The following is a 27,769-nucleotide window of genomic DNA, read 5'->3' on the forward strand; positions in this document are numbered from 1 at the left end:
GTTTTTGGAAATGAAAGAAAGGATAAACTGATTTTTACATGCCAAAAAATCAGAATAAAAGTCATTTTAGAATATTTAGTTTTAAATTCCCCACACTGGTACTGAAACTAACATTGCCCAGCTTCATAATCAGAAAAGAAAGCATTTCGTTTTAAGAGAAATACATCAATTCTGCTGTTGTGTTCTCCATTTATTTTGTTTCACATCTCAGATAAATCGAATTTTATTATGCCAGTGGGCAATGAGTATTATAAAATGTAACAGAATAAAGCGTTATTGTTATTTAGCATAAAGAGTAACTAACCAACGCAGAAAGTATTTTAAGCAGTTTTAGACTTGAAATGGCGGAATGTTTATTTCCGGCAGCCTGGCACTAGAGGTCACCCGAGAGGCTGCACATTTAAAACGTGTCACCGAATAACCCAGAGTTAGACCGTAGTATTTGTTGAAGGGAAACATGAAAGGACTAGTTTATTGCAGCTGAAATGTATTATAGTGGGGATTTAGTTCGTGTTGTTAATTATTTTGTGTTAAAAGAAACATGTTTAAAATAAAAGCTAAGAAGCTTATTGTATATCAAAAAGCCAGATGTTTACGTAGGAATGTTAGTGACGTTTTTACGGAGTGTTAAAGACTTTTTCCCCATACAAAAAGTGCAATACAGCTGACAACAATGACTAATGTTTTTATAATAGCCAGAGAATGTGGCCATTCAAATGTAAACTATGCGATGTCTTCATGCCTGATTTTAATAGTGCCTGGACAATTTCAAACACAGCACTGCTTCATTTAAATGTAGTTGTTTCACTTTGCCTTATATTACACATAAAGAGACCAAATGCCTTTTGGTGCACACAACATTGATTTGTTCAATTGCTCATGGTTAAGATATAAGAAAGAAAGGAAGAAAAAAACAGAAAATATACATTGTATCTAGCAAAACAATACATTTGACATCGCACTCACAGTGACCTAATGATATGGTTCAAACCTGCAACCAGGTCGCTCAAGTTTTAAGAGCACCTGTACTCAAGAAGTCCTTGTCACTGGACCCAAGTGCCAGACAATTGCCTTCAGTTTTAAAATTGAGGGCACTTATTTGTTCCCATTATTTTTAGTCTACCACAGTCATAAAATAAAATAGTAAAACATCCTTACAATCCTGTAAAGCTTTCTATCTGTGAAGTCAGTTTCAGATTAAATTCTGCTAGTTATGATTCTGATTTCATTGCAATTGGTTGTTAGAAGACAATCATAATTAACAGTCAGACAAGTTGATTATTAATTAAAGGGGAACTGCAGTTCCAATAATTTGACAGGTTATTAATTTGAAAAAATGTACAAACATAAAATCATTAGATTTGTGAAAGTTCTGTAAGTCACCATGTTGTCACAAACATGCATTTTTGTTCCCCCAAATTGCCAGCGTGAAGTGACCCTTCCTGCTCACTACTCCCTGTAATGACTGATGTAATGTGATGTACGAGCAAATGAGTACAGGCTGTGCAGCAGATATTCCACGGCAGAAATGTTCTAGCTCAGAGGGAAGGTGAAGCACGATGTTGCCACTGGCGCTGGAAGGGACTGTGGGCCCTGTACCAGGACTAAATAGGAAATTCCTGTTCCCCGAGCTCCTGCAGAGGACGGCCAGTTTCAGAGCCGGGACAGGGAAATGAAATGGACAAAAGCAAGCATAGGGCTCAGAGTGACTCTTTCATTGTGCATATCCAGCCCCATCATCCAGTTGCCCTGATTGATAACAATCACCTCACTTAGAAAGCTTTTATTTGATATGAGTTTGATAGACTATGTACATTTTGTGAAATACTGTAAAGCTTATTTTGATAGAAAAAAAAACCTTTATAAATGAGCCTTCTTTAAAAACAAAAATTAGAATGTTAGTGTATTCAAAAGGTGGTGGTCAGTAAAACAGGACCATAAAAGTTATCCTCACCTGATGCCTTTTGTAGTAAAATTTAATATAACTTGATTTTGGATTAAAAATTACTCAAAGCCTGTAATACAAAATTAAGTCTCACGTATTTTCCATGTAGACACAACAGAAGGAGTATAAACCCATGAGCCCCATTAACTCTTCAGTCTTCCAAGAGCTGTAGAGGCAAGTGAAGACAGTCTTTTTAAAGTCCACTTTCTTGCACACAAAGCCTGTTCATTCAGTCTAATGGCAGTTTGAAGTCTGAAGAGAGAGTCTTTTCAGTACTACAAATCAAATAACTTTATATATGACAGAAAAGATCAAAGGAGTTAAATTCTTATACAAAATTATATTTAGGAACAGCCACAGGAAATTAAGTTAACAATACTTTTTAGTTAATTTTGTATTAATGTGAATCAGAATTGAAATTCAGTCAATGCCAAATTAATTGTCAGTGTATGACATCAGCTTGGTAATCTTGCCTACTTCTCCTCTCTCACTGAGTAAACTATATGTTTTTGGAAATGAAAAAAAGGATAAACTGATTTTTACATGCCAAGAAATCAGAATAAAAGTAATTTTAGAATATTTCCTTCTTTCTTTTTTTTCTAAATTACCCATACTGGTACTGAAAGTACCATTGTCCAGCTTCATAATCAGAAAAGAATGCATTTCTTGTTTTTTTTTAAAGAGAAGTACATAAATTCTGCTGCTGTGTTCTCCATTTATTTTGTTTCACATCACAAATAAATCGAATTTTACCTACCTGCTTACTCTTCAATCACAGGATCTTGGAAATTTCCATTTTCATGATTCCAAAAACACAGAATCTTTCAAGAAATATGTTGTATTTCAAACTTAAGCCATTTGAAGTAATCAATTAACCTAAATACAAAAAGTGATTGATAATATAATAAATGTTCTTGAGCATTACCAACAAGCAAATGTTATGCAGAGCCTTTCAGGTGCTGTGCAGAAGCACAATGGAGGTAAAACACGTGGTTTCTATGAAATACAAATGTGTGAAAGCTGTTGTTCGGTTGAAGTTAATATTTAAATAAAGAACAATTGTCTCTAAAACGTCCTTTTGGTGTTAAATTATAAAGTATGTATTACAGACTTCATTGCTTGTTTTTTTACTAAAGATTAATACAAATACATTTGTATTGGCAATACAAATTGCCAAACAGTTTCTATAAATATAAAATAAAACAAACACAATGCTCAGTACTGAATTCAAATCTTTATGAGTCATATGTAAAGGTACTGAGAGCATTCATAGTGTCTAAACCCTCTAATACAGGGGACTACTTCATAATCAATGGTGTAAGAGAATGTACATTTATTTCTAAAAACAGGAGGAATTTCTTTCTTCCTGAGATTTTTCAAGACAAATAATCTAGATTCTAATTGCCTAAGCAACCAAATGACAAATCTAGGCTAAACAGCCTGATCGTGTTTGTGACAATTTTATTGTTCTTAAGTTTTGCTGTCTAAATACCAAGTTTCCTATATCCAATGAAATAGATTCTGAGGGTGTCTAAAAGATTGTGTAACAGAGCTGGGTTTGACTATAACAACTGATTTGCAAATAACAAAGCAATGAGCTAAGAATGTACTGTGCTGCCAAACCTTTTCAGCTATTTCTAAGTAGAAGAAAGCTACAATAACTCAGAGAATGTATTATTTGCAAAAAACTGTTATTTTAATGTAATTCTTTTAAAAATACCCATGCCAGTAGAGGGTTATTCTCTATTTTTTTTTGCTTTTGATTTGCTATTCAATCATTTTTTAAGAGTGATTATTAGCATCGTATATAACTAATTATCTTAACATGCACCAAGCAATTACATTTTTTTTGCTCAACCAGTCCTTTCTGACTGGAAACATGCCCTGCAAGAAGTGTCTCTCTCTTGAATTCAACATGCGTTTTACTTGGAAGACAAATTGAACAAGGTGTGTTCAAGACAGTTGACATCAGCTATTGTATAAAGGACAAGACATTACAATACCTGCCCATACTGTTCAAAAGAAGTCACTAGGTAAATGCTTAAGGACCAGAGTCCTACAACACACAGAACACGTCAGTTGCTCTGCTCAGGAGGTGGAATTACGTGAATCTGTTGCAGTCTGTGTAGCTCATAGGAAGGGAACACTATTGCATGCAGGTAACAAAAACAAACTGTCGATACAAAATCGGAAATATTGGATACTTATGGGTCAGCACAGTGGAGCAGTGGTTAGCATTGCTGCCTTGCAGAACTGGGGCCCTGGGTTTAATTCTGGACCCGGGGTGCTGTCTGCATGGAGTTTGCATGTTCTCCCCATGTTCGCATGGGTTTCCTCTGGGTGCTCTGGTTTCCTCTCACAGTCCAAAGACATACTGGTATGTTAAAACTGGCCTTGCCGTGAGTGTGCATGCCTCTGTGTCTGCCCTACGATGGACTGGCGTCCCGGCCAGGGTGTACCCCAACTTGTGTCCCTTGTTTGCTAGGAGAGCCTCTGATTTCCCTGCAACCCTGAATTGGATGAAGTGGTTAGAAAAAGGATGGTTGGATTTCACACAATTCCAAAGTAGCAATAACTGTAGCACCAAATAACGAGCCAATCAAAGCCTCCTATTTCCAAGCAGAAAAAAAATTAAAAGAAGAAAAGTAAAAGAGAGAAGTAAATGTCAAACTTACTTTTAAACTCATTGATCTAAGCTCAAAAGACTCCGTTTGGTCTCAGTGAGGGGAGAGTTATGAGTGCTGTGAGGGAGCAACGCTAACCCCTGTGCCAAGCGTGCTGTGCTCTGTGAAATCCAGTCAAGTCGAAAGTGAGTGCTTTTTGTGCAGCAAGACATTATAGCAGTAGAGGGAATTGCATCTCTGAATTACACAAGGCTCAGTTTTTCCATCACCTCACAATGTCCTCTTCAAAACAACAACTATTCTAGAATGTAAGATCTTGGATGGATTTGAATGCAGCATCTGAAAAACATAGGCAATGTTTTATAACACTCTAGTTCACTGATATATGTTGAAACAAATATCAAGTAGAAGGAAATGACACTTGTGTCATAAGTCGTACTAATTCTTTTTTAGTTTTCAAAATATTCCTGTTACACATGTAACCATTTACAACCATATGCCAGACACTGCTACAAAAAGTCCTTTAATGAAGAGGTGTGTTGAACCAGAACTCTGATTTCCTGTTTCAATTCAAAGCTGTAACCCCTTTCTTGGCACCTACGTGGACTGTTTATAAATTCTTGTGAGGTGTTTGCAGTGCTGTTTATAAACGTGAATGTTTGCTTATATAAAGAAAAACCCACAGGAAATAAGCAGAGGTGCACTCTGTAACTGTGCTAGTATCTGCAGGCAGGTGAATTTAAAAACAAGGCTCAAAGACTTACACTCACTGAGGCAGAGAAAGGGGTAAATGTACTGTATTTCATGTTACTGAAGAAATGGGAATCAGATCAAAGCTTCACAAACACTGGCATGGCTGCGGGGGAAGGGGCAAGTTGGAGGAGACTCCCTACAATTCCTCATTCTCCCCGGGGCTGTAGCTGTGAGCTCAGGTGCAAAAAACCCACAATTGCCTATTCTATGGGGGAAAAGATAATAATCAATTCGTATTTAAAAAATATGCAAATTCCACTGTCTGTTGGAATTTCCCATTGTAGTATCCATGGATCCATTTTCCTTACCGCCAGGGAGACAGATCTTACCCCAGCATGCAACACCAGCAACGTGGGGTACACTTTGGACAGGACATCAGTCTATCGCAGGGCACACACAGACACAAATACACACTACACCAGGGCCAGTTTTTCCCAGAACCCAGTTAACCTACTGTATGTTTTCAGACTGTGAGAGAAACAGGAGCACCCAGACGAAACCCACGAGAACATAAAAACTCCAGTCATGTAGCAACCCACGAAGTGAACCCAGGGCCCCAGCTCTGCAAGGCAGAAATGCTAACCACTGTACCATCATGCTGCCCTCCACCATAGGAGAACTGCCTAATTTGGAACATGTGGGCAGGTCTTGTATTTCAGTAACTAAAGACAGGTTGTTGGTACTAGTAGTACTAGACAGTACATTTCCAATGTTATCATTGAATCTCAGAACATGAGAATAAAAAAATTAAAAGCTTGTCTGTTTTTTAATGATGTGTGGCATCCAATCACCAACATTCCCTGTGAAAAACAGCACACGACACCAAGATGCCTGCAGGAGGGATTTAGAAACAACAATTTGATTCTGACGCATATTAACAAGGTAGCAGTTTTCCAGAAACCGGGCTTATGCCTACCTCTTAGAAAGGAGAGGTTTGAGTCACTATAGGTGTGGTTTGCAGTGGAATTGCACTGTTTGATTTGGTAGATACATTCATTTCAAGCATTAAGGGCTGCCTATAGTATTCTCTGTGTGGCAGACGAAACAGACCGTATAGCAGACAAAAGAGCCCTGAAGCAAAAGGGCTTCCAAAACAATAATTATGCAAGAAAATGAACTCTGGGTTGGGATTTGATTCCACATGTGGAAACACACAGCAGTGTGGTGGAATAGCTTCTGTCTGGTGTGTAACGAGGGAATACATATAATAAAAATGCTGCAGGCTAAACCTCTGTTCTTACAAATTTGTAAGCATTCCAACAAAAAACATTTTTTTCTTCTAATGTGGTAATGTTTTAAACGAGCATGACATAGTAAAAATAAGCTTTAAATAACATGTTGTTGGAATTAGCATCAGGAATTACTTTACAGTTGGTTCGTAAAAAATGTAGATTTAAAAAAAATGTTTATTTGATCAGCGGATTATATGGTCAAAACAGACTTACACTTGAAATACTATAGAATTACAATTTATATGCATAGAAACAAACTATAACTTTATAATTTTCAAAGTATTCTTGATGTAAATGTTGCCATACCAGCCAATGCTAAAACAAGTCTCTCAATAACACAGAATGTTGGGCCAGAATTTCCACATTTCCTCAAACAGCTGTAAAAGAAACACAAGCTTGAAATCAGACACATCATCTCTTTTCCACTTCACAGTCATGACCCCTTTGTGGGGACCCATAATGGTTTCATTTGTAATGTTTTAATATGATCTGATGCTTCCCAATGCCATTGCTAAAGAAAAAATATTATTATTTATTATATTATATTATTTTTATTATTATTATTATTATAAAAATGTAGTATTATTTATTTAATAATTTATTATTATATACATTTCCATTTTAAGCACTAACATTTTGGCAGGCTTATGCAGACTCTTAACAGTCTAGAAACCTGTTGTACTCACAGCATAACCAACAACTAAAATATCAGGTATTCTATAGAGCATTTATCCCTAACAATCCTTACTGATTGCCACTTACTCTTCATTATGGCCACAGGCTTCAGCTAAAGAATTAGTGATGGTGCTGCAGTGTTCACATTTGGTGTCATTTTCTAAGGTTCCTGTGCAAAACAATGAGGGACAAACACAAAGAGAAAGAATATAATTATTAAGGTTAAAATACTATTTTTACCTTAGTAGGGGTTTCTGTGGTATTAGATAGTATTTGATGCGGCCAAGGGCACGTTTTACATCCTACATTGGCTTGGTGTCCCTTGCGAGGATATACTTCCGAATTTCTCCCTGTGTTTTTCAGATAGGCTCCAGGTGTCCATAACTGAAGTAAATGCTTTGCATGACCTCTTCCAACCACAGCAGCAAACAGTGATGTGTGCTGCTTCTAACACTGAAGGATGTTGTGTCATAGTAAGGAACTCTTAAAACTTGTGTCCATGCATAAAGATATGTGAGCTCACAATTTAGATCATAACTTCACAGTTTGACTTTGGTTTGGCATACAGTGTCGACATACTTCATGATGAAGTTTTTTCAGTTAAGATAAAGCACAGGATTATTTCCCAGGCATTATGAAATGAAGGATTCTTCACCAGCGTGATAAATGAACAAAACCTTTATTTCCCCTCTGTCCTTACCGTTTTGTTTTGTAAACTGTCCTTCTGAACATACAGTGTGATTTAGGCATTTACTGCATCCCCGGGCTGCTGGAACACTACAGAAGAATCCCTCGCCACACTCACACACTGAATTGGAAGTGGGTGAGCATCTTAGTTTTGTGATCATCCCTTCTTCTGCACAAATAAAAAGAAATGTGAAGTGTTTGACCTGTTCTGTACATGCAAAATAAAATACTACTCAGGAATTTGTAGAAGGCAGTGTAATAGCATGATTTCATTCTTTGACTTATGAGCAGTTTCACCCATTTCTAACTGAACATTTACCCAGAAAACATATTTTTCATCTGTTCTCGGAATGCAGGAGAATGTGGCCAAGAACACATTTTGATCTCCCCCTCACACTGTTTATTCTGAGAACTCAAGACACTGTGCCATCTGTTTATGTCTAGCAGGTCTCAGAGAAAGAAAATAAAACTTTCATCCTTCATTCTATGTTTCCACTGAAACATGCTCCTCTGTCAGTGACATTATAGCACTGAAAGGTGTGATGAAATTGCTTTTGCAAGCACATGATCAACCTTCACATTTCTGGCATCTTTTGCACTCATTCAGCTCATTGGGATGATCCATGTATGTAGACTCTGGACAGGTCTCGCATAATGTGCTGGTTGTGTCAGTACAGTTCTTCGCAACTCTTTCTCCTGTTGGAAAGACACCCAATAGTGAATTGTCAACATGTACATGGGTACTTATATACATTTTATCTGCAATGCGCTTCAATTATAAACCAAAATTACAGAAAAACTTTTCCAATAGCTCTCATCCATGTCAGCAACCCTAATAAGTTCAGTCTCATACAGTAAATGTTCACCAACACAGGATGCTATAGAACTTCTTACAACATCATTGAAACAGGCTGATGAGTTTCATTGCAGTGCAATATTGGAAACTTAATTGTTCTGCATCAGCACTTAATAAATTAGCATTGTTGACAAGCACACAAGACATCAGTCCAATAAAGTTTGTAGAAGTCTTGTTCACAATGCCTTGAGTATTTATGTAAAAGAGTCTCATTGCAAATAATATTCTGTGGGGACAAATGTCATTTATTGTAGGTTTGGCCTCAGACAGTGACTGAATCCCTAGTGAGGGTGTGTAACACAAACCAGATATACATCTAATGAAAAACTCCAGTACTGAGAGTTTCTATCAACTTTCTCTATTGGACTTTTATTCTAATCCTACTTACCACGATTGCACTTAGGACAGCAGATTTCTCCATGCGCATATTCTTGGGGATCACACACCTCACACATTGTATCACAGGGGAACAGTGCAACACAACTCTACAGAAACACAAAGACTCATTTTTAAAAATCACCTTGCGGGAAACAGTCCTGGACGCAGCTGTAGGGGATGAAAAGTTATGTTGAAGATTCCTGTATTATGTGGCTAGACTACAGTAGCACAGCAAACTAATCTGAGAATTTTAAGCACATTATCACTATAAATAATGCTGTTTTGTACAGGGAATGTTGGTGATTGGATGCCACATTTCTTTAAAAAACGTAACGGGTTTCTCACAGAATACTGTCATCATAATAAGCCAAAATCAAGAAGTATTGCAACAAAATCTTTCTGATGCCTTAAAAAAAACATAAGGATTGATTTATAGTGTTACTACAAGTAACACTAGCTCATTCACTGGACAAAGTAATAGGATCCACATAAACTTCTGGGTGTCTCTAACAGGCAGCAAAGTCACATTTATCACAGGATTTCAAACCCACCCTTCTGGCAGGCCTGTCTTCATCTGAGGTGATGTACAGTACAGTAAGAAACCAAACCGCGCCTTGTGTCAGTTCTACTGATCTTCTCAAGCAAAACTATGGAATTGTTATGGCCAGGGTATGTGACAGACATCCATCTGTCTCTTGTTTCTCAAGCCAGCCTTGCACTGTGTTTCGTTGTGTTACCTTTCTTTTATTTTCAGCATGGAATAAACCCGTTACCTGTTCCTTTGCAATATACTAACGGTTTTTTGTCAACAATGAGAGCATTGGAGAAACCCACGCGAAAACAGGGAGAACGTTACATCTCCACGCAGACAGCACTGTCTCGGGAGCCCCAGCGCTGCCAGGCCGCAAAATCCCAACCTGCATCACTAATCACTAATCCACGGGAATCATTTTTTTTTTAAATCGCTGTTCGTCATTTTTAATTAAGTTTATAAAGATCCATATAAACCGTACTGTTACTACAGAATAACACAGATCAAACTTACCAGCCAAAATGCAACGCCCATTTTCAAATTCATGTCCATTCTTTAACCCCGCGTGGACCCTGGAACTAAGAGAAGTATGTTACTAAAAAACCTACTTCACTCGCCAGCAATACCGATGCGCTTTATAATCCTCAACCAGTTAAAACATGCTAACCCAGCCTACCCAAATTCCAGTCCCTATTAAGCAGCAGAAGAAAACTAAATCAAGATTATGCGGTCAACTATATCCGGCTATTGTATACTCGCTCTGAACATACTGCACATAAAGTGTAGAAAAACACTTGGATCTTGGCGTTAGCATCAGGTGAGAATTGCTTCATAAGTATTACCACAGAATAAGGAATTTGTTACAACGAACCAAAAGCTTATCCCATTTGCCTAGTTGAAAGCATTTCCTTTGCTGTCTGACTTTGAGAACACTTTTTTAAGCCTGTCTTCACGCTCTAAAGGTGCTGGACAGAGAGCTGTTATGTCGAAGCTAAATTCCAGACCTACAAAAATCCCTCCCGTGTTCAAATGATCGACATGCCAAGAATAATTATTCTAAAAAAAGTTTAATTCTCTGCAGATCTGACTATGCGAAATCACTAAAAGCTAAGTCTAGGTTTAGTAAAAGGTGAGTGTGAAAAACTCACTTCGATCTGCTTTTCCAGCGCTGCGCAGAATACTCCTTCTGGTCAGTGAAGAACAAAAACTATTATTAACAGTTGAAACTGAGGCGTAGCTGAAAAGAGTAAAGCCTCACGTGTAGCGCAAAATTAAGAAATGGAACTATTAAAATATTACGTAATTTTAGTAACTACCAATTAAGATTTTACCGATTTCTCCAAAAAGTGAAATGCTGTATTTTCGTTTCTAGTAGGTTATGGACTTTTAAATTAGGGGCTTGCTCGCTTCAGCTAGATCTTACAAGCAATTTACCGTTTCTTTAGGTCTACTTTAAAATATAGATTTGAAGTGGCTGTCTGTTTCAATATTTTAACCATCTTTTTTATTTAAATATGTGCACAGGAACCTAACTTTAAACCTGAATCAGAAAGCTGTTCACCAACAAGAAAAGATCGCGCGTCTCATTTGAAAATATTGTTCCTAATTGTGTAGGATCCTGATATTAAAGGCTGCTTTTGTGCACGATGTACGATTTCATAATTTGGCCAAGAAACCTGTAGTCCCTATAAAGCAATGAGCTTTGCATCATTCCAAGATCATTTCTTGAAATTATGGAGGAAACGCAAAATATTCTTTCCGGACGAGTACTGCTAGTGACATCTCCCTGCATCTCTGTGAACTAGCAAGCCTACTTACTGAAGGGATTTCAGAACGAAAGATTTGTTACAAACGCTAGGAGGCCACGTGTCCCTTCCAGCCCTGACTGGGGCTAGCTTATTTGATCCAATGATCTCAACTAGTTGTTTCTTGAAGGACGTCAGTATACTGGCTTCAATAACATGGCTGGGTTGTTCTGTTCCATACTCCCAAAACCCTTTGGGCAAAGATGTAACACCTGTTCTCAGTTTTAAATGATCTTCTATGTGTTTATACACTTTCCGCTCGTCTGCTCTGCAGACGTTCGTGTGTATTTGTTCATTCTGAATGCGCTGGGTTTACTCTGTCAGTGCCTTTGCGGAGTTTGAATACTTGGCGTCCCGTAATACAATTTTCACACAACATCCCCCGATTTAAACTGTTATAATTTTGATTATATATAGTAAGATTCGGTTTCCCTTTTCATAATGCTTCCCCACAGTAGGATTTCGAAATCAGCACTGCATTGCGCTCCTGATAAAACTGCTCCTCCCAAATTCTTTGTTCAGACATCACCTATTTTCGGTTATTTATCATTTTGGCTGTAACAAACCACAGATCAGTCTGTTTTTGTTTTTATTGTACCACAGTCTGTTTGTTCAGGCACGAGTCCCGCTGGGAAGAATGACAAAAATGAAAAATATCCTTTCCACTCACATGAAATAACATGGCATCAATCCTCCGGGAAAGTGAAAAGGCTCTCCTCACCACCTTTCCACAGTCACAACTAATTTCATTTCAGATTGTGAGCACAAAGGCTTGGAAACAGATGCAGACCGATTCTGTCTAGAAACACACTGGGCTTTATTTGAAAACTTTAAGTCTTCGTCTTTTGCATATGTTTTAACGTAAATTATTTTCTAGTATTAATACTAAATGAAATGAACAAAAGGATTGCTAATTATTACACCTATCACAGGGTTTTTCATACTGTACAACTGCGGGGAAGTTCATCTTCAACTAGTTTTCTCTGGAACAAAATATAATAACGGAGGAGCTTCAAAGTTCAGTTCTTTTTTGGCTTATGTTTTAAAATAATTTTAGCTGTTACATACTACTATGGTTCGTGCCAGGTCTTGTCAATTGCGAGAAAACATAGCAAATATAGACATATTCAAACATGCATATATTAGTCTACAATTTGTTATGTTCTCATTATTACATAGGTGAATGAATGATACGTCATTTTAATACAAAACTGACCAAAATGTTTTATGTGCCATTTAAAAAAAACATTTTCCATCTTACTCGTTTACCGGATATACTGTTAAGGCTCTGTACCATTCTCTCTGCAATTAGGTGAGAAATAATGTTAGTCCGGCAGACCGAAGAACACAAAACAACAGTCTTCCCTGTTGCCTGGCGACGGAAGTGCGCAACAATCGGGACCAATTATTCCACTCAGTTCCTCTTGACACGCCGCTTCTAAATATGAATTATTTTTCTTCAGTAGCACGGTAAGCACCTCACCCTGGTTCTTATCTAAAAACTGTCCTTCGGGTGAGGAATGGCTCCAGTCGTGGTTCACCGCCGAAATTCCTTTAAGAGAAATGCGTAGACAGGCGCTCAACAATTGTGAAACAACTACGAGGAGCTAATTTCTCCGACAATCAGATGCTTACAAAAAACAGGGATTTCTTAGGTAAGTCTTTTGCAGAGACCGAATGTATAAGGAATACAGTGCAAGAACTCAAAAACAAAACCCTGCAACTTTCAAACAGGACTACTGCAGCGTTTTCAAAAAACAACTCATTCGTCACAAAAACGGTGATAGTACTCATTTTGAGGATTTTCAAACTGAACGCGCCGGCGGCTGTTGGATATTGCATTATGCTTAATTTTTTAAAGATTTTTCATCTGCATGAAGTTAACACGAAATGATCAAATTCGCCGGAAAAATAATAAAAGAAATATTCTTAGGTGGTTTCAAATTTTGCGTAATTACTGCACAGTAATCTCTAGCTCCAACAGAAATATGAATAGTAGCTAAGAGTAGTGTACAGCATATTGACGTTTAATGAGCCGAAGGACAGAGAAACCTCTTATTTGACCTCATCAGCGTGTTTTTTCTCCTACTGTATGTGCTGCTTAGATACCATTGTTTGGGGGCCCGTTTCCACGGGAACCGAATTTACACACAAACATTGCATAAGAGTACATAAAGGAATGTGATAGCTAAAAATATCTTTGTTTTCCTAATGTACCTGGGATATCACTTCTGTATGACTGAACAGTTGAGTGCTCTTTAAAAGTCATGAACCTGCGGCAAGGTCTGTCAGAATGAAAGCTACAGGTTATTGCTATCCTTGAATGACCTGAATAATTAGGAAGAGTTGTTCATTTCCCAGGTGGAGTGCATGCAATGCTACCTCATATGTGTCTCAAGGTAGTTAGATTAAGCTCGTACAGTATGTAGTCCATTGACTTACTGTACCATGCTGTGGTTTAAGAGAAATTTATTTAAGTAAGGCATAAAGCATTTGATTGTATGCCTAGCATTTGCAAGTAGGTGAGTGCAAGTAATATTTGCCATTGAGATTTTTCATTAAGTTTAATTCATTTTATTTACTTATTTTTCAGTTTTTTTGCGAAAGAACATGCATCTAAACGCACTTCTGAATCTCCAGGTGAATGTCTTCATGTACCGGATGGCAACCGTAGGGGGCTGCCTCACCCTCAAAGATGATGAAAACTCTTGGAAATAAGACGCCCCTCGCTAGGCCGCAGACAGCCCATCGGCACTGTGGGAGAAGTAGTTACACGCAACCAGTTCAAAGGAAAACATGCTGGACCCCTTCAAACTTGCAAGAAAATCAGGTAATCAGAAAATAACAGTCAACAGAGTTATCATCCTCCAAGTTAATACAGACCAGGGCTGCCCAGCACTCAGGACCCTTCCAATCAGTTTCCTATAAGTACATTGATACAGACAGCACGTTAACTGCTGTCTCGATCCTACTAATCATCAAATAAATAATTAAGGAGCTGGCTGTCATAATATTCCACAATGGACTGTGGCAAGAGTCACAGGTAGAATATCCCTTTTATAGACAATGTAGAGAATGAAGCAAAATGCGTTTGAAAGTATCTTGAAGCTGGAGAGAGGGTGTGTATACATACGGCAGTGCAGGTCAGGTAAATATGGGGATATACACAGTAAACAATGGCCACAGTCTGAAAGGTTGAAGGGCTTGGCCTCTACAGAGCCAAGAGGCCCTCCAGTGGGTCATGAATTGAGGTATCCACTATCCTGAGTTGCATTTGCCTCAGCGGTTATTTCATTTGCATTGCGTCTATTTTGTTTACTTTACATCTTTGATGGTTGGAACAGTGACAAAGCTGTGTAAAAATCCCTGAGGTCCAAGCACGTAGTAGTTAAAATACACCCGAGGAAGTGCTGTTATTTCTCCATGTGCCATTGCAGCCTCCGGCCATGATGATGGTGGCGAAGGACCTTCAGGGCGACCTGCACAATGAGAAGGTGCACCTGCCTTCTATTGAAGACTATCAGGCCAGCTGCCCAGGGACCAACACCTCAGCAGACCATCCCAAAGCCAGCAGATCTGCGCCTGCTACAAGGGGTAAGCAGTATTTTTATTATTTACCCTAAAGTATGTTCTGAGTAAATAATTTCCCTCTCATGGCAAAACCAATCGTGTTTCTCCAGGTGCCTGGACTCAAAGTGTTAGTTATCCACCCAGCTCCAGTACTGGCACATCTGACAGCACTCGAACGAAACTGCAACCAAATACATCCATCCCTCCATCTCCGGCATCAGCCAGCAGTGGTGAGATCTGTCTATAATGGCCGCAGAATGTTTTATTGTTCCTGTTCTGCAGCATTTGTGACAAGCTAAGCCTTACATATGTGTTGAAGATTTTTACACCTTTTTCTTCTCTAAAAATAAGTTGTCTTGAATTTAAGAGACAACTTAAGACAACCAAAAGAAGTTGTGTTAAAATTGTGCAATGCATTAATAAATCACGATGTGGAATGTCAAGTACAATTCTGGGCACCACATTGCAAAAGAGTAATGGAAGAACAGCTAAAATATTTCCTTACTAACTCACACAGACAGATTAAAATCTTAAATCAATAGTAAAGCTGGTAAAAATATTTTACATCCTATAAGGCACATTCAAAGTCAGCTCAACTGATTTCCCCAGCATTAACAGTGACAGACAATCCAGAGGACGAAAGTGAAGGTCGACAGGAAGTGCATTTATCACTGAGAACAGGAGGCACTTTTTTACACAGAGGATTGTGGGAGTCAGGAGCACGGTACTGAGCCACATTGTGTCTGCTGAGGCCCTGTGATTCCTGATGAAATGGATAGATGGGGTCATCTGATCAATTCATTTTTAGCAACCAAACAAGCTAGATGGACTGAATGGTCACCTCGCAATTGTAACCTTTCTTAAAGACCAATAAGAAAAGTCTGTAAGTCATTTTTAACATTTACAGGTATAAATTACAAGCTTTAACCATTAGAGAAAATCTGCTAATAAATGAAAGGAATGAATAAGTTTGAAATGCAAGGTTGTTTTGTAGCTTGCAGGTTTCTGCTTTCTCAGAGTCTGAGTGAACTTCACAATAACACATCTATTGACCAAATTATTAGAGAAGTCCAGCGCAACAATCCAGTCTTGGCCACCAGCGCAGGAGGGAAATGCCCATGGTACATTGCCTTGTTGCACGAGAAGGTGAGAGAGCTCTCTTGTAGCAGACTGCTGATATTTCAAGATATTTACTATTTTAGTTCAGTAATACTCTAGCAGTCCCCTTATAAAACACCTACAGCACAAGAGTTTTGCAGCATGTGGGCGTGACTTTTTCTAGATATAATAAAAGAAACAAATCCATCTGTAGGAACTCATCAAAACAAGACTCAAAAGAAGATTTCTGGGTCCAATATAAATTTTCTCAATGAAAAATCGCAGCTTGCATAACCTTATGATGACCACAGAGCACTGAGAGTTTCCTCTCTGCAGGAACAGTGTTTGCTGATGCTCGGTGATGAAATCACCCGCCTCTCAGAGTTTGAGGCAGAATGCGTGAGAAAGGACCATGTGATCGAGGCCCTCCAGGAGAAGGTGACAGAACTGACCCATCAGCTGAGCCTGGCCCGGAATGAGGAGGTCATCAAGGCTCAGGTTAGAGATGGCTTTGCCCACCGCTGCCTCGTCGCTGAGAACAACACAAGACCAGTACTATTTAATTGTGGGTTTTCTATTGGGGTTTAACTACCCAACAGACTAAAGCTGCTAAGATTCTTGCTGTTGGATAGGAAATAAGAGTAAGAGGAAGTGAGTTGCAAATGGCTAGGAAGAAAGTTAATAAAAAGTGAATAATATCCATTTTAAGCACATTTACGGCAGCTTCCATATTTGAGTTCTATGCATTGACATGTCCTTTTACCCTATTGATTAAAGAAAAAGGGAAATTTAAATCCCACTGTAATATGTATAGATTTAATTAGTTTATGTATAGATTATGTATGTTTTATGTATAGATTGTACTACACAGACTGTGCTCTCATGAAGCCAATTAGGAATAGCTGGGAGCATCAGTGAGTTAAACCCTAAACTAGCAGGACCTACATTTGCTACTCCTCTTTTCTGGTTCACTTAAACCAACTTCACTGCAGTCTGTGCCAACAGGCAGAACTGATCCTGCGTTTAGGAGAAGAGATCAAGCATCTTAGGAGCTTTGAAGAGGAGGCATCAAGGAAGGACACCCTGATAGCTGGACTGAGGGAAGAAATAGACATTTTAAAACGGGCCAGTCCTCAGTTTCAACAAGCAGCTGAGATCTCTGAGCAGGAGGAGAATGATCCAATAAACAGTGAAACCGAGCTTGTGAAATCTCAGCATGAGGTAAAGCTTTGCACTTGTGGGAAAATTGGCCCAGGTGTGAATGCGTGTGTGTCTGTGTATCTGTCCTGCAATAGACTGGTGGTCCCATAAAGGCTGTACCCTGCCTGGCACCTGTAGCTTGCTGGGATAGGCTCCAGCTCCCATGTGACCTTGAACTGGAAGAAGCTTGTACAAAAATGGATGGATGGACAACGTATATATACAGTCCATAATTAGAAAAATGAGAGCTTAATCTTTTTTAACTTTTATTTGGAACTTTTTTTAAAAAGAGTTTTTATAACTTAGCCTTTATTGGCAAGAGGAAAGGGAACATTTTAAGATACTTTCTAAAAAGAATTTAATATTCAATCATCATATCTAGTAAATTTCTCTCAGTGTGTACCTTTTTTTCTGTAAGCATTTATTAGGGACAAACATTGAGTTGATTTCTAGAAGTATTCTCAATATGATGTCAGAATACTATACCACATAGCAGTAAAATTCACTTCTTGTACTCTTCAGAGCCCAGACACATGGGAACTTAACGTAGACAAACGTAGTGAGATGGACAAGAATCAAGAGATGGAGTCTGAATCGCAGATGAAGGAACTCAAAGCCACCAATGAGAAGCTAGTGAAGGAGCTGCAGGAAATGAAAAGCAACTACACAATTTCTACTGGTAGGTACTGTAGCACTACTGTTTTTGTAAAGTCTTACTATAGTATATCAAGACAAAAACAGGATAGCATTGTAAAGCACAGTGTGTACATGGGCATTGTAAGGCGAGGAACAGCAAAGTATGACACAAACCATGGGAAATGCAAGATGCAGGTTAGAAAAACCAGGGGGAGACTAAACAAATATCATGCACATTTACCTTGCAAAACTCCTGATGCTGATTTAGAAAGTTACAAAGGGCTTTTTTTCAGCATTTGCTGTGGCACCTTACGGCCCACACATTCCAGCACATTCCAGGAGATCTAAAACGTGTCAAATAAAAAGCAGCTCAGTACTCATTCCTTTTCCCTGTCAACCTTTGACACCAGGCACTGTGTGTTCCCTGCGGAGGAGCCTGTCTGCCCGAGAGACTGAGCTGGCAAAAGCCGGGCACAGGCAGGAGAGACTCAGGAGGGAGCTGAGAGACAGGATGTCACAACTACAAGCCATGTCGAAAAAGGTACATCAGTGGGCAAGCAACTTGACCGGACTAAACCTAACCCTCTGAGATTAGATGATACAAGTGTACTAAGCAATATTTCAGGTTGCAAAATTGAGTGAAAGGATGCAGATTTCGTAAGCGGAAGACAGAGACATATTGGACAACTTCCCAATGAAAGTACTTCAATCTTGTATTGTGGCAGCCCAGAGGATGATGAGAAAGATAAGCTCTGTTGATTTGGATTGACATGAATGTGCTGCATACAACTATTCACTGTTTGCATTGTTGCTATATTTCCTGTCATGTCAAAATCCAAAGTAATACCAACAATAGTATGTGAAAATAGAATAATCCAAAGATAAACTTTATATCAAATTTAAAATGTGTATTGCTTTACCGTATTTGGGAATATATTCATTTTTTTAGATTTATCATAAAGCACAGGACAGTAATCTTTGTTTTTTTTAGTTTTCTTGTTTACGTGACGGGAAAAGAAATGAAGAACTGATGGCAGATTTGGAAAAGGAGAACTTCACACTGCAAAAAGTAAGGGTGCCTTTGAAGGCATATATAATCTTCATGGAAAAAACAACATTTTTTCAATGGCCTGTTACATTCCTCAGATTCCTAGATTTTCCCATACACAAATGGGGTATTCTAGAAAATTCAGCAATTGTATAGACATTTGCCATTAGATCTGAATTTCTACTATAAGACTAAAAATGAAGTTCAAATAATTATGACTGGGCTTTCATTGAAAAAGTGATTTGACCCAATGAATATTTTGAACTATACGGTGCCAGGTTTTATGAAAATATTCTTCAATGTTCTCTTTAAACTTAATTTAAATGGTGTGTCAAATCAACATATTAAAAGTTGATAAAGATACTTAAATGTAACCAAGTTATTACCACAAACGTAAATAAAATAAATGACAAAATAAGGGCTTTACCATTTCTCCACAGTAACTGTGGTTCACTTTACTGTCCATACAGCACATAGCACAGCAGCAACAGGAGCTGTCAGAGGGAAACACAGTGGTGGCAGAGTTGAAGGCTCAACAACTCCAGCTGCAGCAGGAGCTGGTTACAGAGAGAACCAGGATTAAAGAGCTGGAAAAAAACAGCAAGGAGTGTCAGGGCAAAAGGGACAGTCTCCAGCAACAACACAATCAGGCCAAAGTCTCTCTGGAGCAGCTTCAATCCAGGGTATTGCCATCTCAGGAGATGTCCCTGCACCTAACTCCTGCTTTTAGATACCTGTTCTTTTGTAGCTGATCAGCAAGACTAACTTGTTCTCCTCTGGCTAATTCATAGTTTCCCCTCATCTGGTCTTTTAACCTCATTTGCTCATGCTCACAGTTCAGAAGACTGCATGAACAGAAGGCTTTTGCTCTTTACAATGTGATCAATATATTCTCCAAACTGTATAAGCAGGGCTTACTGTGCTATGAATGTACTCTATCAAGCCAAAACAATCCACAATAAGAAAAGTAAGATGTCGATTTTTGTCCCCGATATTTTTTGTCCAGTTTGAGAGAATCCGTGGAAAGATCATCCAGGCTGCTTACTGTGCTCCTGGTGCCAAACCCCCTCACACCGAGATCAGTGACTCTGAGCTTCTGCGCACCATGCAGGTACAGTAGATGACAGTGGAAAGACTTCAGGAGTATCTGTAACATGGGATATAGCTCGACTGTGATTTATAACAGCCTATTGATCTGAGTAACAATGTTCTATTTATAGGGGCGGGTCATTCACAACTGGAAAGACATTACCTTCAGCTCTGTCTTGTCCTGTCATGGTTCCAACAAGAGACCATTCACTAGAAAGCAGCAACAGAAGCTTTCATACAAATTTTAACCGAAGAATAGGTCCTCAGAAGTGTAGACAAGTGGAATACTAATGTTTCTGGCAAAGGCTAACAAACAAAACTGGACACACTAGCCTTTTTTATAAGACAAGCTCATGAAAAGCAAATGAGAAGTTATTCTTTGTCAAACGTGTATCTTTTCTTTTTCAGAAAATAATTGATGACCGTTCTCAATTTCACCAAATGCTCACACAGAAAGGAGAGAAAGTGCCCCCCCTTTTCACCACAGAAATGCAACCAGTTGCTAAACCTAAGCCCATCTTAACCAGGAAGAGCTAAAAATATCTAAATGACCAGAAGACAGACTCCTACATTCTGAAAATATGTTTTTGTTTAACAAAAGACATTGCCTAATGGTGTTGTTTTCTTATGTGTAACTGAAATCACACATTTTTGTGGTAATTGAATACAATTTTGGAACACCCTTACACAGATGCAGCCTTTTCTGCATGAGATAAAAATCACAAGGAGCTTTTTAATTTATGCTTCAATATATGAAACAGCATTTGACAGCTGTTCTTGATTTAAAAAAATATTGCTCTCAGTATTGGTACCTGTGATCATATTAATAATGAAAACATGTTTGTATTCATATTTTATCTTGGAATGACCTGTTATTTTTTAGTTTTACCCACCCAATTTGAATTGGTCATTTCCAAAGACTCTGCCTTGTGCTTATGAGCACTGTACCTGCATGGGGACAATAAGAACCTACTAATATGCTCCTCCAATGTGGCCACTTTGGCTCAGCTTGTGTCGTGGTGCAAGATCTGCAGCTCCTTACAGGAGAGTCAGGACCAAGTAGAGATACAGCAAGTCTCTCTGAGCAGCTCAACCTCCACTCCGAATGACAGACAGTTTCATATTTCATATTCTTATTTTTTGACACATTCCATACTTCCATATTTGACATAATCCAGTTTATAAATTGGGAACTCTTCATGAATAACATCATTCTGACTTATGAAATATCTCGGAATCTCATCATTACAGCCCTTTTTCCAGACAAAGTTAGCAGAATAGGAAGCTGGGAATAAGATAATAAAAAAGAAATTAACATTAAGATTTAAAAACCATATTTATTAAATTGATATAGTCCACATTTACAATTTTACACCACCTTGGATGGAGGTGTTTGTCCTGTACCAGTAAGATTTGATGAAGTATGAGGAAATTCTTCTGGGAAATATTTTTCTGTTCCAGTTGCTAAAAGGAAAAGGTTGACTGCTGCAAAAACAGTCTATTTATAGCAAACTCCGCTGGATTCTAAATTTTGGAAACTGACGCCCTGAAGAAAAGGAAACCTCCATTGTATATAAAGACAATAGAACTTACAGTGCCAGAAGATCCCAAGGCCCTTGAGAGGTCCTAAACATTCCAGCAAAGCTACACTCCTACATGGTATGACAATGACATCTCTGTTATGTAGAGCCATGCAAAGATGGCTTCAAATTTTGTTTCAACATCTGACTGAATTATCTGATTAGAGTCCTATGGAACAGCAAACTGTTCTGGGGGAAAAAAGGAAGGACAAGATTGTCTGCTGCCTGGAAAAGAGGTCAAATCCACACCTTATCTCCCATTTTCCAAAGCAGAATGAATAATCTCTTTAAGGCAATATGACACTGTTACACCCCATCCACCCCCAAAGCACCAAGACACACATATATTCTAACATTGTTATTCATTTGCATTGAAATTGCTTTTTAAATTTCAGTACTGAACAGTTATCCAATATTTACTTCTACAGTGAAATAATGTGCACTCATACTGTATATATAGCAAAGCCAACCAGTTGTCATTTTTTTTCAAGCAGATATTTCTGGTATCAAAACAAGACTTTAAACAATTGAGCCATCAAGCCACAAGATTCTAGGCAATGTATCAAAGCATGCTCTTATCAATATCATACTGTATCTCTAGCCACAAAGCAAAAATATCAGATCCACAAGGACAAATACCCAAATAATTCTTAGTTGGAATTTAAAGCCACCTGACAATTTGACAACTGTAAACGGTGATGACAGATTTTACAGAAATTGTAATGGGATATGAAAAAAGTCTTGTTTACATAATGTACACTCTAAAATCTGCTATTTTACAATAACATCTGATACTTAAGGATGCTGCAGTAAATGTTAACCTTGCATCAATTACATATAATTTTAAAACCATTTTCCTCACCATTCACATTTCCAGAGGTATTGCTTCAAATACTTTAGATCTCTTGTATTTGTATGAAATGCTTTCTACCTCTAAGATATTAAATGAGCAACAACTGTAAATGCAAATTCAAAGGCATTAAGGCTATTTATGAATCCTTTCCATTATGTAATTGAATCCATTCTTGCATATCCACGTCTTGCTATGTTCCTGGCTGTAAATGTGGAAGAAAAATAAGCCTGCAGTTGCATTTGCAATGTTCAAAGAAAGCCCAATGTTGGCCAGGGGGTGTCAAGATAAAGTTGCACCTCAGTCTCTGACTGCATTATACAAGTATGCCAGGTATGTTTCAGATCTGGCACACTCTGTATCTCCAGTACAGTTCATGAAGTTTTCTGTGCCCTTTCCTCTACATACAGCTGCATCTAGAAAGGGGGGAAAAAGAAGGTCTCACATAGTTATCCCAAATTAAAAGAAATATGTAATTATCATAGATATAGAAACTTTAATGCAATGAATAAACAACTCCCATTTTACAAACACATTTCCAAATTCCTTTAAAAGCATTTTTTTAAAGAATTGCCTGTGTTGTTTCAAAGTTGTATTAGTAACAGTCAATGCTGTTTTAATGAGGGAGCAGTGGAGGTTTTGAGTAAATTTCTGGTTCTCAAAACATGCATATATTGTAATTCCTAATTTTATATAAGATGTTTTAGACTTGTAAACTGTAAACTACAATAACACTCACCCACATGCTACTGATCAGAAAGAAAAAAAAATTAAAATTGTAAAGGGTTAAAAGAGCAGCTTTGATTCACTTAAACATTGGATGTACAACACATTTATTAAAATGTTTACAAGAGGTATTCTTTTTATTTCTGTCAAACACTTACATTAGAAATACCAGTAAAGTCTACTCACTTTAACAATATCGGATGTCATAGTTTTCAGAGGTATAAGTCTGGGCTCTCGCATGTGCACTTCCTGTTCATCAGCAACTATCCACGGGAAATCCTGAGACACAAGAAACACATGGTTTGGATTTCCAATGTTGATTATTCACATATTAAAATAAACTGTAGAACAAAACTATTTTTGAAGCTGCTTCCCCTGTTTCTAGATAAAAATACAGCAAGTGATTAAAAAAACAGGTTTTGATTACCAAGGGCTTGAAAAAAAATGGGTCAGAAACCTCTTAGAAAAAATAAAATTTAGAGTTCATACTAATGTAACTAATTTTAAATGTGTAGCTATTCCCTCCAAAACACCAGTTACAATTTATAGCTCCCTGTAATTAGTACCACAGCTTTAACCTCAAGAGTCCTCCTTTTTTTACCATAAGAAATGTTTTACCAACCTTGATAACTTGAATTTTTTCCATATTGCGGATGGCAGCTTCTCTGGTGTGCACCAGCACTGTAAATGTGCATCCTGTAAAAGGAGAGGAAAATTCCATCCTAAATTCACTAGGCAATACTGTACATAAAAAAAACGTGCCATTTACAGTTTGTGCTTGAGACTCAATATCAAGCCTACAATCAAACGTGCAATGTAGTAGTAGAGCAAGGTTTAGACTTTTTGTCTAATTTTGGTCACCATGTTACAAAAAAGGTAATCAGTCCACAGAGGAGTAACTAGATGCATTCCAGGGCTTAAGGGAATGTCCATCACTGACAGGCTGGAGGAAATGAACCTCTATAGGCTTGAACAGAGAAGACTACAAGGGGACCCAATTCTTGTATTTGAAATCCTCAAAGGCATCACAAAGTCATCGGAGTGGACTCATACATAATAAACTGTGAAACATGAACCACATGGCACAAAAAAAAACAATGTTTAACTGTCTTTAAAACCAAGAATAAGGCACTTCTTTACAGTAAGAGTTAGGGTGGGGTTTTGGAACAAGCTATGGAGCCATGTTGTCAAATCTGATACTGTGGCCTCTATAAAGAAACAGCAGGATTAGATCCATAGATTAATTAGCTGCTGACTACCAAACAGTCTAGATGGCTGAGGAAAATCCTTTTCTAAATTTAGAATCTGAAAGCTATCCGAAAGCAGTGTTTTAACTGTTCTTAATAGCACCCTTTTAAAGAAGCATTTGGTTTTGCCAGAGCAATGTAAGACTAAATCTGTATTATCTCTGCAAGGTCAACAATTTTCCTGCTCCATGTAGCAATTCATTAATCAGCACCAAAACATCAGTTAAAGGAGGCATTCCTGTACAGCTAATGTTTAGAATAAAACAGAAGAATAATATGATGTAGGATTACTATACATTAGAACAAAGAGTGCTGTACCTGGAGGATTATTGTCAAGCACCGCATCACATACGCTGATTTTTAGGATGACTGCTCTCAGCAACTGCTCCACATGAGAAAGCAAAGTATCTGAGCTGCAAACACAGGACACACAAAACATCACAACCAACAACTTCCAAAAGTTTATATTTTAAAGTAAAAAAGTAAGATAAGTGAGCCTTCCATACAACAAAACATGATTAAAATACTTATAATCAGGTAAGCACATTGAGAGAAAATATTCAGTAGTCATTTAAGAAAGAAACTGAAGTACATAAGCCATCAATAATTATTTTAACTAGTGGTGTTCAATAATCTCTACATTTAAAAGTAATTATCCCTTTATTTAAAAGTCATTATTTAGTGGTGTCAATGAATACTAGAAGTATCCAGAATACTGTTGTGAAATCTCTAAATTTATTTAATAATATCTGTTTAGTTTTTTAGTCCCCGATTCATCAAAAGTAAAACATCTGTAGACTGTCATGCATTAAACTAAAGGGAGTGGAGTTGTTGTTGAAGCTTACGGAATGGTCTGTTTTATAACAAGCATCCGTACCTTACATTGATGTGTTTTTTGTGCTCTATAAAAACGATTCATACATTGAACATTGGCTAGTTAGGAAGTCTCTCCTAAGTTTAATTTTGACAATCATCTCTGAATAAATTTCAAAGAAGACAGATGATGAAGGAAAACAATAAAACTCTTTACAAGAAGCCACCGCTGACTGCGCTGTAACTAACCTGATGGAAAGCAGTGGGGGCTGTGAAATTTCAAACACAAATCTCTCCACTGGATGGTGCTCTTTGTCCATAATGACGACAACAACTTTCTCTGCATCATTCTAGGGAAAAAGGTTTTAAAATCAGTCTACCCATGAAGCAAGCTCAGGTCTTTAGTTCCTAAATGTGAGGTTATAAAACAACTATAAAAGCATCTCCTACCTTTTCAATTAATGGTTTGATGCAATGCAAGGTGTCCTGTATATACTGGTTCAGCTCAGGATGACATGACATCTGAAAAAATAAAACCAGAGAAATAAGAGCAGTTGAAAAATGATTAGTAGAAAGTGGTAGAAAGGAAAAATCAGGGCTTTTCTTTCTTACTTGCACAGGAACATTGTACTTTTTTCTCTTCTGAAAAATCCCTGTGGGGTACACCTCCCGGACATACAGGATTAAGTGAATGGCCACCTCCAGGAACTCACACAGGATGTCAGCTACCACTGAAAGAACAAGAGTTAAAATCAGATACATAATCTACCATTCATTTAAAAATGTTACAGATGCATATTAAAGAAGACATATATTTTTTTAATGCATGTGAATAAGAAAATGAGTGTCATACCTTGTCCAAAATTGAGATCCTGTCTGGTAAGAGTAGTCATGCTGTCAGCACACTAAGTAAAAAAAAGGTCAACATTTTTTAGGCAACAAGGCAGATTACATATTTAATCTTTTAGGGCCTCTCCCTGAATGCACTTTCTTTCAATACACTTCTCTGGCACCAGGTCAGCGGAGTCCTCATGGGTACCAGGACTGCAATGCAGTCATAATGCAAACATCATGGTTGGTTGAGTAGAAGAAAACACCTTCTCCTGTACTGGCTTTGTCCCAGACCTTGACAGGTGATACATCTATGTCCTGCATCACTAGACTTCACCAGCCTCCATCCATATCTAAAACTGACTGTTAATATATTTTCTACCACTCTTCCTTTTATGGACATAAGTCTCTCCTTCAGCTCCTCTACTGTAATACCTCTGTATTACAAACCCATTGATTCACACAGTTCTCTCAAAGGTCCTTCCATCGGACAGTAAAAACCCTCTCCATTTCTCAATGTTCCTTAGACTTCCTTAGCTACAAGGACTTCCTAAACCAAGCCTTTAAAATGTTCTATTTTTCATTGACAGAGGATAGCCTTCATGCTGTATGGAATGGGCCCTCACTTCAGCCAAAAGCAGCAAGCAGAACATCAACCCAATGAGGAATTCCTACACTCAAAACCACATCCCAGTGGTGGTTCCGACAACATTTCTGTTCCCAGGGTTATCAAAGTCAAATTCTCCATTTTATAAGCGAACCTCTCAAATCTTTTCCCCAAATACTCCTATCATCTCATATCACATTAACCACCCCCTCTCTCGTTGGCGGGTCTATTTTTTTAACCTCTTCATTAATTTATAAATTTCATATTTTCACACTTCTCCCCCAGATCTCCATTCATCTAGACACCTTTCTCACCTGCTCTGTCCTTCTTATCCCTGCTACCTCTCTCCCACACAACTGAAGAAGGCTTGACAGCCGAAATCTTGCATTTATTCAAGTATTTAACGTGGACTTTACTCGTTCGTATTTTTTAGGTTACATGTTGTCCTACTTTTGAATTATTTAATGTGAGCTGGACTGCGTGTTGCTCAGTCAAATTTTAAATTACAATTCTATTAAAATAAATTTTGAATCAATTCAAAAAACTGTTTCGTGTTAAAACAAGGAATGGTTATCTACAAAAACTGACCTATACGTCAATGAATCAGAATTCAAGTATACAAATCACCTTAGAGCTAATTGTCTGACACCTAAACTATGACAGAGACATAAATAAACGGATATTAAGAAACACACATACATACACATCTACATAAATGTGCAGTTCATGTTAAATGAAATAATTGAATCCCACCTGAAGAGAATGTCGCGATTTTCCCAAATTTATCCACACATTCTCTCTGACAAAATCCAATCCCACAGCAGAATATTAACAGATTCTGAAAGAGGAATATAATATCTTTCTGAATTGTACAGTTACAAGAAAATTGTGTTTAAAATCTAACAGTATGTTTACAATCCACCTTGAAGAAATGCGTGTCGCTCTATGATGACGCATTAACTATGCGCCACCGGTTCTTGCGTCATT

At 37.9% G+C, this 27,769-nt stretch overlaps 3 protein-coding genes across 7 annotated transcripts; 1 reads left to right on the plus strand and 2 right to left on the minus strand.

Moving 5' to 3' along the window:
- Positions 1–6,712: 6,712 nt before the first annotated feature.
- On the minus strand, positions 6,713–10,868 carry LOC148817608 (tumor necrosis factor receptor superfamily member 14-like). Of its 3 annotated transcripts, none has more exons than XM_088938031.1 (7): positions 10,831–10,868; positions 10,196–10,260; positions 9,161–9,257; positions 8,490–8,612; positions 7,930–8,085; positions 7,317–7,398; positions 6,713–6,931 (listed from the first exon to the last, which is right to left on the minus strand). In XM_088938031.1, the coding sequence occupies exons 2-7, from the start codon at positions 10,232–10,234 to the stop codon at positions 6,829–6,831; spliced, it is 600 nt and encodes a 199-aa protein (XP_088794157.1). In that variant the 5' UTR covers positions 10,235–10,260; positions 10,831–10,868; the 3' UTR covers positions 6,713–6,828. The 3 variants fall into 3 exon arrangements, with proteins under 3 accessions (XP_088794157.1, XP_088794159.1, XP_088794156.1); XM_088938033.1 differs by lacking the exon at positions 10,831–10,868 and adding an exon at positions 10,359–10,417; XM_088938030.1 differs by lacking the exon at positions 10,831–10,868 and having other exon boundaries at positions 10,196–10,348.
- A 2,070-nt stretch (positions 10,869–12,938) lies between these two features.
- On the plus strand, positions 12,939–23,407 carry LOC148817609 (coiled-coil domain-containing protein 27-like). Of its 3 annotated transcripts, none has more exons than XM_088938028.1 (13): positions 12,939–12,957; positions 14,128–14,317; positions 14,925–15,081; positions 15,168–15,287; positions 16,052–16,203; positions 16,492–16,653; positions 17,161–17,376; positions 17,878–18,034; positions 18,402–18,532; positions 18,983–19,060; positions 19,510–19,722; positions 20,046–20,150; positions 20,537–23,407. In XM_088938028.1, the coding sequence occupies exons 2-13, from the start codon at positions 14,183–14,185 to the stop codon at positions 20,663–20,665; spliced, it is 1,755 nt and encodes a 584-aa protein (XP_088794154.1). In that variant the 5' UTR covers positions 12,939–12,957; positions 14,128–14,182; the 3' UTR covers positions 20,666–23,407. The 3 variants fall into 3 exon arrangements, with proteins under 3 accessions (XP_088794154.1, XP_088794153.1, XP_088794152.1); XM_088938027.1 differs by lacking the exon at positions 12,939–12,957 and adding an exon at positions 12,964–13,142 and having other exon boundaries at positions 14,081–14,317; XM_088938026.1 differs by lacking the exon at positions 12,939–12,957 and adding an exon at positions 12,964–13,142.
- On the minus strand, positions 21,448–27,759 carry mad2l2 (mitotic arrest deficient 2 like 2). The gene is made up of 9 exons (XM_088938029.1): positions 27,536–27,759; positions 26,198–26,249; positions 25,957–26,075; positions 25,795–25,866; positions 25,594–25,694; positions 24,850–24,944; positions 23,907–23,980; positions 23,471–23,563; positions 21,448–22,974 (listed from the first exon to the last, which is right to left on the minus strand). Exons 2-9 carry the CDS (start codon positions 26,235–26,237, stop codon positions 22,933–22,935), a joined length of 636 nt encoding a protein of 211 aa, XP_088794155.1. The 5' UTR covers positions 26,238–26,249; positions 27,536–27,759; the 3' UTR covers positions 21,448–22,932.
- Between the last annotated feature and the right edge of the window lie 10 nt (positions 27,760–27,769).

Source organism: Atractosteus spatula, chromosome 20 (genome assembly GCF_055471065.1).
Source record: "Atractosteus spatula isolate fAtrSpa1 chromosome 20, fAtrSpa1.hap1, whole genome shotgun sequence".
Classification (NCBI taxonomy): Eukaryota; Metazoa; Chordata; class Actinopteri; order Semionotiformes; family Lepisosteidae; genus Atractosteus; species Atractosteus spatula.

Excerpts from the sequence above, each read along its gene's own strand:
- LOC148817608 (XM_088938031.1), bottom strand. The coding sequence starts at position 10,234 with ATGGACATGAATTTGAAAATGGGCGTTGCATTTTGGCTG. Across the intron at positions 9,258-10,195 it reads TGGGCGTTGCATTTTGGCTG|AGTTGTGTTGCACTGTTCCC; the intron begins GTAAGTTTGATC and ends GTGTTTCTGTAG. Across the intron at positions 6,932-7,316 it reads GCCTGTGGCCATAATGAAGA|CTGTTTGAGGAAATGTGGAA; the intron begins GTAAGTGGCAAT and ends TTTCTTTTACAG.
- LOC148817609 (XM_088938028.1), top strand. The coding sequence starts at position 14,183 with ATGATGAAAACTCTTGGAAATAAGACGCCCCTCGCTAGGCCGCAGACA. Across the intron at positions 18,533-18,982 it reads TACAAGCCATGTCGAAAAAG|TTTTCTTGTTTACGTGACGG; the intron begins GTACATCAGTGG and ends TGTTTTTTTTAG. Across the intron at positions 19,061-19,509 it reads AGAACTTCACACTGCAAAAA|CACATAGCACAGCAGCAACA; the intron begins GTAAGGGTGCCT and ends CTGTCCATACAG.
- mad2l2 (XM_088938029.1), bottom strand. The coding sequence starts at position 26,237 with ATGACTACTCTTACCAGACAGGATCTCAATTTTGGACAAG. Across the intron at positions 25,695-25,794 it reads TCAAACCATTAATTGAAAAG|AATGATGCAGAGAAAGTTGT; the intron begins GTAGGAGATGCT and ends CTTTTTCCCTAG. Across the intron at positions 24,945-25,593 it reads CCCCCACTGCTTTCCATCAG|CTCAGATACTTTGCTTTCTC; the intron begins GTTAGTTACAGC and ends CTGTGTTTGCAG.